Here is a 10,112-nt window from a genome sequence, read left to right as displayed (position 1 = left end):
TATCATATTTTTCTTATAATTTTCTGAGCACCTTTCCGGTACGCGCTTTTCAAAGCCAGTACCGGTTTCTAGCACCAGTTCTCATTATTTGGACTTGAAACTCGTTTACAAGTCCTACATATCATTCTAGTAATTATCATGCATTTATTATAATTTTCCAGGATACTTTTTCGGTACGCATTTATACCGACTAGCAGAACCGGTATCTGCACTTTTCTTACGAAAAGCGACTTTCAGCATTATAACTCACTTACTATAATTATTAAAGCCTCATAATAATTATTAGGGTCAATTATGGAATCATTTCCTATTTTCTCATAATTTATTAATTAAATTCCTTAATTAACGGTGCGGGTTCTTACATTCACCCCACCTTTTTAGGATTTTGACCTCAAAATCAGAAACATACCTGGTCGAAACTCGGGGTACTGCCGGAGAAGCTCGTCCTCACGCTCCCAAGTACACTCCTCAGGAGTCCTTCCGGTCCACTGCACTTTGACCATCGAAATGATCTTGCTCCTCAGCTGCTTCTCGCCACGATCGAGAATCTTTAGTGGTCTGACGGGAGTCTTTAGGTTCTCCCGAACCTCCACATCATCCGGTTGCACCACATGCGATGGATCTGCTATGTACCTCCGAAGCTGAGACACGTGAAACACGTCGTGGATGTTAGCCAGGTTCGGAGGCAAGGCAAGCCGGTAGGCAACAGGTCCTACTCTACCAAGAATCTGGTATGGCCCAATAAACCGCGGGCTCAGCTTCCTCACTCCGAGTGCCCGTCTAACATCGGTGACAGGTGAAAGTCTCACAAACACGTGCTCACCCCGCACATCTCGCCTGCCTAGTCGCCAACTGTTTACCCTTGCCCTTCCCAGCAAACCTCTTGTCCTTCCAGGACGTAGAAACAGGAGTGGAACCAACAGTCCCCTTAGTCTCGTCGACCTTGGCCCTCTTGGCCTTGCTCGCTATGCAGACATCCTCAATGTCCTTACACTGCTGAACCAGTGTACCAAAGTCCCTCGAAGCAGCTCCAGCAATATGCTCAGCAATCACCTCACTAAGTCCTCGGCGGAACTTAGCAGCCAGAAACATCGGAGTAGGAGGAACCATCCTGAAGTGTGCAAACTTCACCAGCTCATTAGACTTGGCCAAGTACTCGTCAACAGTCATCGAGCCCTGAACCAATCTGTCAAACTCCCCCTGCTTCCTCTCCTCGTTTAGAGAACATATCTCAATTATTTTTATTTTGTGTTTTAAATTTTAACTTTAAAAAAACACAAAATCACCTATTTCGTTAGCTATTTCACAAAACAGTTTTAAAAAAATAATAATAATAAAGTACAATCAAACACAGGCTCTTACTCTCTCCTCCGTGCCCGGCCCTTAAAAAAAATAAAAATAAAAAAAGCGATAGACAAAATACATTTTTAAGAGATTAGGGTCTGTATTGGCTTTAAGGAGATATCGGCATATAAAGAAAATTATACTATTTAAGATTAAAATCAATATTTAAATCTAACATTTTTGAATTTTCAAAGAAACGAGATAAAATTCCTATATGCTACACACTAATATGATGAGAAGATTACACATGGCACAATTGATATATTCACGTCATCATATGAAACTCAAAAATCTAAAATGAGATTGAAATAAAATCTAAACTTTTTAATATATTAGTCTAAAGTTATCTAAAGTGTACAACGTGTCAACGAGGTTCCAAAAAAATAAAAAATATAATGGTAAAGACAGTATTCAAACCAAATTTCACACAACCCTTATTATTGTTAAGAAATTTAATTTAGATCTGGAATGGAACAAAAATTATGTGTATTCACATTGGGAAAAATATTTCCAGTTACTGCAGATAAATTATCTGTATTTTTTCTAAAACGATGTTGTTTTGATAATGAAATCTTAAAAAATTATAAATATAAAAACTATTATAATCCTGAAATAAATTAAAATTACAATACACCACGATTTTCGTCCCAAAATGACTTCGTATTGTACTTACTGTAGATAACTTATCTGCAATAACTACAAAAAAAACAACTCATTCACATTATCAAAAACTTTTTATTATGATTACTACTTGAAGGATCAAACTCTTTTTTTAAGTACATATATGGGGCAAAGCCCAAAAACAAGAAAACTAAAAAATAGGGGTGAAGTCTAACTCAGGCCCTGCAACAAGGGAGAGGTCCTGAGGAACAGAAGGAAATTTTTTAAAGACTTGACTCCTACGAAAAGCAAATGCAGCCATCCAATCGGCACAACGGTTGGCCTCTCGGCGTGTATGCTGGAAGCCTACGATAGAACAAGTTGACATAGAGCTCATTTGGATGAGTTTTTTTTTTTTTTTTTTTCCAAAAGCTGCTTTTTTTTATAAAAAAAAAAACACTTCTCGAAAAAAGTCTATTTGGATGCCTGCTTTTAAAAAAAACAGAAGTCATAAAAAAGTTAAAAACCTACTTTTTTCGGAAGCTAAAAATTTTAGCTTTTAAAAAAAATAAAAGTCAAAAGCCAAATGTTTTTCTCAAAAATCAAATATTTTTTTAAAAATCTAAATAGCTGTAACTTTTATAGAAAATACTTTTAAAATAAAAAAGTGATAAAAAAATACTTTCTTAAAAAAGCCAATACAAACGAGCTCATAGTGTATTGCTAGAGTGCAGGTTGATCCATGGCTTAGAGTTTGATCCATGTGATTGCAATCTCATGAATCAAACTCTTTTAATGATATATATGACATAAGTTGTTAATAAATTATTTATTTTTGACAATAAGTCAGTGCATAAGTTATTTATATCATCCAATTCTGTATATACAAATCATTACCAGAGCATGATTATCACAATTATAAAAAAAAGTCAGCTTTAATAATGTATCCACACATTCTTAGGTAATAATGTAAAAAAATTCACAATAATTTTAGATCAAAGTTACAAAATGCCGCAGGCTTGTAATCTTTTGCACGAAATTTTGTATTACGGTAACTATTTGCACCTTTTACAAGTAGATTGAAGGAGTCTAGCAAATTTTTGTTTTAAAAATTTTTCTGCCAACAGCAGTTTGCATAAGCGCAATGGCAAATTGGCAATTATAGGATGCTGAACGTGCTAGCGGTGAATATGCAAGAAGCAGTAAAAATTCCAACAAAGATGGGAAGTAAGATTTCAGGCCCACAAATGAAGCATTAGAACTAAGGAGATTATGGTATTACGCAAAATTAGGCTCCTTGCTTACTAGGAAGTTGCCAGATATAGAAATTGCTATATCGGATTCCTTTGAAGCCTAAAAAAAATCGAATAATGACGGTGACTAGACTATACCCTCAAGCCAGATGCAATATATACAATTTCCAGATGAGACTTGCAAGTAGATAATAACAATTAGCAAAGGCAAGAAGAGGGGATGAGTCTAGATCATCAGAAAAAATTATCTATAATTGACCAAAACAGTGAACTCCAACCTATATTCTTTTCTTTGCAGCAGCCCTCAGATTTCTATAAATTGAAAGTTGAAATGGAGATGGACTTCTCAGAAGTATTTGTATAATTTTGATATGATGTTCAAGGTCTACGCCGTTCCAGAGAAAACACCCTTGCAATTACTCGATTTACTTCCCAAGCTTCTTAGCTGCAATCCAGGGATCAAAGGGTTAACAAGAAATCCCATGCTAACATTCTCAAGAGTGGTTTCATTAATGGCTCGTTGAATGATTAAGCTTTGGAATAGTGTAGTTCTTTATTATTCTTTTAATGATTTCAAGTCTACGCACAAAAATGAGGTAGAATAGATAGAACAGTAATGCCATTATACCTCTTTGAAACCATGATCTACGGACAGTTTGCCGGATGTGACGCTCATGCTTTTCTAATAGCTCGTCAACTGTGTGCATTTGAGATAGTAGGGGTCCCGAAAAATCAACTTTTTCTCCTTGATCCTGGTAAAACTGAGGAGGGCAATAAAAAAGAATCATGTCTACGCAAGGACACAAAATGCACATGGTCCAAGAATTTTATACAGGTAGGGCAAAGCACAGTAAGGTAAACAAATTCCTAGGTAAAACTGAAGAGTATCAGCTTTGTCATGTATTGATCATTTATGATCATATGACAGCAAATACACAAGAAATTTTTTTGTTAAAACAATATATTATTATCTGTAAAATTGAAACGGGTCCCTAGTCTTTGCTATTGGCCTATTCCTTTAACAAATTAAAAGTCGAGAAAACAATTACTTTATCTAAGGAGTAGTAGATCGATCAATTGAATTGTTTGTCACCTAAGGAAGAAATTTAGTTACAAGCCACTGGTCTAAAACAATGCCATTATTTCATCAAAATTTGTCTTTATACAATTTTTAAAGTTCAAAATAATTCCCTGCATCATAATAAATTCCTAATTTCCTCTTTTATTTAGCACTCCATATCAATCTCTACACATGGAGACAGAATAATATGTAGGAAGAGTCAGATAAGTTTCATTTCAACTTACAGATGATGAGATCTCATGTTCAACACTATGATAGAAAATCTAGCCAACTTACAAACTTACCGGATTACTTCTCTTGGATACTGAATCTTCTCTATGATAAAGCGCCATAGACAGTTCTTGCGAGTGGTACTCATCAGAAGCATCAAATGAATCTGGACGCTCAAACTTAATCCATTGATTCTGCATTGGAAGCTTAGAAATTTCAAATAGGTCATGGTCCCTAGAGTTGGTGCGTCCCCCACAAAACTCCTTATTTTCCTGGTTTATGGTATCCAAATTGTTCCTTGAATTCAGTGTGGAAGCTTCTGATGGATTGAAAATATGTCCTCTTGACATAGTTCGACAATGGGATCGAATTGAAGTGTCATCTTTCCGGCTTTTTGCCCATGCAAAGCCACTTGAGGTTGAAACCTGTAATGGTCCAGAGAAGGGAATATCTCCTTGAGATGCATTCTTCATATGGGAAGCATCTTCAGGTTTATCAACGGATGGCTTTGGTGCCTCCTCTCCGATGTTAGTCTTCCCTTCTTTAAGGATGCGGGCAGGTCTATCACTGACCTTCTGGGAAGTCTGAGTTTGACTTGCCAAATCCTGTAAGAGAAATATTTAGTGAGAATTGGTTTTAGGTAATTAGACCATTCCTGTAAATCAGTATGCATGCAAACGAAAAGAAACACCACGATGCAAGAAGACAAAGCAAGATAGACCTCTGCTTGGACTGACTTTCTTGATGATTTCCTTGTTTCAGTTCCACGAACTCGTCCACCAATCTTTTTCCTGAAAGTTCATCACAATATGATTTCATGAAAAAAGCTCAAAGACAATACAAATGTAATGCTTGCGAAAATGGAAATCGTAAAAATAAATTTCATTCGTGGTACGTGCTGAATACTGTTGAGAGATGGAGTGTATAAAACAAAATGGAGTATTCCATTCTCCCTTGGAACAGGCATTAGTCCTTTTAATATATTTATGTTATTTTGACAAAAACAACTATGATTTGCTTTTCTCATCTTTTGAAAACATATAGTTCTAGTCTCAATAGTTGACTTACTTTTAATCACTTCATTGTTAATTTACTGCACGGGTATGTGCATTCAAATGAATTTTGGAAATAAATAACCATTCATAATCTCTCCCTGTCATTCGATGCCAAAAGCTAGACTGTGATCAAGTTGTCAAAAAAAAAAAACTCTATAATGGATCAACTTAAGAAATCCAATTATGGTAGTAGTAGACTCAACCAAGTGAAATGCACGTGAAGATATTCTCTTATTTTGATCATACCAGATAAGAGGTAATCCAGAGACATAAGTTGAAATATAACCTAAACCTTTATTTTCCAGTAACTCTGTATAAAACGAACAGTGAAGGGTCTCACCTTGACTCCTCCCTGTGTTTTGCATCAATTTCCTTGCTGGGTGGGTATATCGGCAAGCTTGATGGGTCACATGCATAAGGTTTTGTTTTGAAATACTGAAAGTAGTAAGGTAGTTGTATCAGAAGACTAGAAGAGTCCATATCATATTTAATGATTCACATAGTCATAAAGTTTGCAGAAACATGACGGATGGGTTTGTTTATTGGACTAATATTAGAAAAAGCAATTGATTAGCATGCATAGATACACATACACCCAGAAAATTGCCCAAATAGTATTATCTAATTCAAAATGGACAAGGTAAATCAACAGGCAATGTTCTGCAAAAAAGATTAATTCTATATAGAAATTATTTTTCCTGGCCATTTCCAATGGAAAAAATGACATTTCAGGAATTTCCAACAAATACAAAATTAACCTACCTCTGATGAGAGAGCAGATGTAGCAGTCCCACGTTTGTATGGTTCGACAGAAAGAAGAGTTTGTAGCAGATTTACACTAGCGGCAGGCAAATATTTAAAGGAATCTCGGAGGCAACTATCATATGGTTGCTGTGGTTTAAACAAAGTTGGATGAGGAAGTTTAGTCTTTTTCCAGAATTCATCAGGTGGGGAGCCACAAAGCTTGAAAATTTTGTGCAATTGTTCAACCTGAATATGTAACAAAAAAGAATTTAGAAGAGTTTCAAAAGAACAATTCAAACATAGTGTGGGAATTGTCGTTTCCAGTTTATTCATTTTAACTTATTAGCAGCCATCTAACGTTTTAAGAAGTGATTTTCAGACTGAATCACTTCCTTCTTTAACAGACAATGCAAATAGGTATCACATTCTTTAGTTTGATCACATTCTCCACTTCATCCATATCAAAAAATAGAATGGTGGCAACCCTAAACAACTGGACAAGAAATGATAGCATCAATTTCAAAAGGACCCATTGACAGATTTCCGTGAAACCTCATGCAATAGGTATGAGACAAAAATTTCAGCTCTGTTCAATTGTTGGCTGCAACAACATAGAATTAAATTTGAAATTTACAATGCAACTCAGATATAAGTAATATGCAATGCAACTCACGTTGTAAGCATGACCTATATTTAGGATTGTTAATTTTTCAGAAAGGGAGAAAAATGGTGAGACTGATATCTGGTGGACATGCAGTGTAAGGCTTGCTCTTGAAAGTTAAAAGTTTTAATTTTTTTCCTTAAAGTGAAAGTGGTAAGGATGGCGCATACCACAGGGCCATCCAAGCATCTGACCCAATTCCTATGTCAACATTCCTGGGTTTCAGTTTGCAAGCTGCATGTCGCTTACGTTTGATAAGATCCAGGAGCTCTTTTTAATTGCTATGCACCACAAGGATTGACCAATAATGTGCACATTAATTTATGAAACTTTCTAATTGAATTGCAATCCCAAAAGGTTCTATATAAGCATAAAGGTATGCTAAAAAATAAAGCATTTCTACATCAAGCTATCTTATTCTGAGAAGGAAATGGAGTCTTCACCATAGGGAGATAGAGAGGATATTAAAAAGTTTCTGAACTGAAATCTTACTGCACCTTGCTGGCAATAGTTATATGCATTGATATTGTTTTAAGTAGTTTGAAAATTGTAAAAGCTTAACAAAGAAACTCAAATGTCCATGCCACTCTACAATCAGGATGATCATATCGAGTGTAGTGTGGTGATGGACACTACCTCAAATTCATATTTTGTTTCCTTTCTTACTTAATTTAAGCTTATAATATAAAATTCATCCTATAAGGTTTGCCATTTTTCTCTAATAAGATCTAATAAACTTCGCTACACTAATATTCATCATGATAAGGGAATGAATCCGGAAAGGTTCCTACCTCAGTTCTCCCCTGAAGTATAGGCTTCCCAACAAGTAGCTCCGCGAAGACGCAGCCAACACTCCAGATATCCACAGCTGGACCATAATCAGTAGAACCCATCAAAAGCTCCGGAGGACGGTACCACAAAGTAACAACACGACTAGTGAGGGGATGCCTCAGCCCAGAATTAGAGAAATTGGCCAATCCAAAATCCCCCACCTTCAAAACCCCTTTATTATTCACCAGAAGATTTGATCCCTTGATATCACGGTGCATCACACCCTTCGAATGACAATGCTCAATACCAGATAACAACTGCTTCATATAGCACTTAATCTGCACAAACCAAACATAAATATAGCATCACAACAAGTTCATCTCTTTTCAATTATAACATAACATGACATGACATTAATCATTACCTGTGGTTCAGTAAACTTGATATCAGGAGTATATAAGAGCCCTGTAATGTCATGCTCCATGTACTCAAACACAAGGTATATGCTACATGACAATTTCGAAGTAATCAAACCCTCTAACTTTATGATATTTGGATGATCAAGCCTCCTCAGAATCATTATTTCCCGTGCCATGAACCTCACACTCTCTGGCTCAAAATTATCAAAACGCACCTTCTTCAATGCCACTATCTTCCCCGTCTCAATCTCCCTCGCTCGAAAAACATTGCTATACGTACCCTGCCCTATCTGTTCACATCAAAATCACCATAATCAACACTAACATAAACAATAATAATAATAATAACAAGAAGAAGCTTGTTTTCTGAATTATTATGTTACGAACCTTCTCGAGTTTCTCAAAGGCATCGGAGCGTAGCGGAACCCAGCCGTGAATGGCTTCGCAGGCGACGGCGCTGAGCCAAGCCGGCCAGCCAGCTGCCACGTGTTCGCCTTGCACGTACTTGTTCAGGTCCCCTAACCTGAAGCTCAAGGTCTCGCAGGCAACAACGGCATTGGAACTCGCTCTACCAGACTCACCGATTTCGCTCTGACTCGCTCTACATGACTCAGTCTTCTTCTTCTTCTTCTTCTTTTTCTCCGACTCGTTCACCACCGCATTGCTCCGAAACACGCCCGAGAGGTCAATTGTTGGCGTCACCAACACCGCATCCTTCGAAGTCACACAACCCATTGAATCCTTGTCAACAACGACACTGCGTTTTGTTACTTTTGTATAAGTAGCAGAGCTAAGCTAAGCTAAGCAAAGCAAAGCAATTCATTTCAATGGTTCCTCAAATCGAAACGCGGAATCAGTAACGGAATGTTTATGATATGATATTTTCAGTGCTGCAGCGATGATTGCGGAGATTGTGGACAAAAGCATTTTTATCAGGAGGGAGTATTATAAAATAAAATATTTTTTTTAAAAAAGGAAGAAATAAAATAAATAGAAGAGACAAACGAAATCAGTGGAGAGATATGTATAATGGAAACAACAACTCTGTGTATTCAATGTTTTTTTTTTTTTTGGAAATTACCTAAAATATGAGTTTTGGGTTTTTAGCTGTGACCTTATATTCTCTGCATTTGTTTGCATTCTTATTTTATTTTAGTTTATGTTTGTGAGTCAATGGATTTGAAATTATATGAAATTTGTTTGTTTGTTTGTGGTGTGTTGTTACTAAATGGCGAAGAAAAGAGAGAGGGGCTGGAATCAGGAATGGGTGGGATTGTGATTATTTTGGATTTAGAAAGCGCGTGGGTGATCATGAAATGTAATGATTCCATTCAATAAATTAACTCTTCGTTTTTTTGTCATGTCACATCACAAGATTATTTTTTTCACACACAAATCAAGTGTGGGTTCCACGCTTAAAAAAAAAAGTCAAACCAAAATCACGATACGGCGCCGTATCCTCAAGATACGTTGCCGGATCCTTGTTGCAGGAATGAACAGTGTTGCAACATGATTCTTATATTTCCCATCAATTAATTGCTAAATCAGTGTTGCTTGCGTCTTAGGTGGCTGTGAAAGTAAAAAGAGGGCCTTGAAGGCCGTAGCATGGGAGAGGGGAAAAACAAAATTTCTCCGCAAGCGGAATACACATGCATATCAAGATACATACTTTAAGACGTATGTCATACCTTGTTCGTGAAAAACTCAAGACGATCAAAGGTAGGTCTGAAGGGTTCAGACCCTCTAACGTTGATCCACACCACCTGCGTCTAGATACAGGAACTCCTTCCAGTAAAGCCGTCAATTGATCACCACAAAGAGACTTGCTATTCGCTCAATATGTGATGAGAGGAGGCTATGTAAAAGTGTTTGGAAGAGTGAAGTTTTCTGAGAGAAAACCTCACAAAAATGGCACAGGAAATTAGGAGAGAATGGCTTGGTTGGTTTTTTAAAAACCCTAGAAGGAACATATAT

The 10,112-nt window shown here is 36.6% G+C and overlaps 1 protein-coding gene across 1 annotated transcript; it reads right to left on the bottom strand.

Annotated features, from left to right (window-relative positions):
- Positions 1 to 3,287: 3,287 nt before the first annotated feature.
- Positions 3,288 to 8,992, bottom strand: LOC133315360 (protein IMPAIRED IN BABA-INDUCED STERILITY 1-like). The gene is made up of 9 exons (XM_061516965.1): positions 8,526 to 8,992; positions 8,144 to 8,428; positions 7,740 to 8,057; positions 6,306 to 6,533; positions 5,884 to 5,978; positions 5,210 to 5,279; positions 4,563 to 5,093; positions 3,826 to 3,958; positions 3,288 to 3,642 (listed from the first exon to the last, which is right to left on the bottom strand). The coding sequence occupies exons 1-9, from the start codon at positions 8,871 to 8,873 to the stop codon at positions 3,623 to 3,625; spliced, it is 2,028 nt and encodes a 675-aa protein (XP_061372949.1). The 5' UTR covers positions 8,874 to 8,992; the 3' UTR covers positions 3,288 to 3,622.
- Between the last annotated feature and the right edge of the window lie 1,120 nt (positions 8,993 to 10,112).

The sequence above is a fragment of the Gastrolobium bilobum genome, unplaced genomic scaffold (genome assembly GCF_033153095.1).
Source record: "Gastrolobium bilobum isolate Gb01-03AN ecotype WA unplaced genomic scaffold, APGP_CSIRO_Gbil_v1 utg11851, whole genome shotgun sequence".
NCBI lineage: Eukaryota > Viridiplantae > Streptophyta > Magnoliopsida > Fabales > Fabaceae > Gastrolobium > Gastrolobium bilobum.
This window is presented reverse-complemented; position numbering and strand designations above follow the sequence as displayed.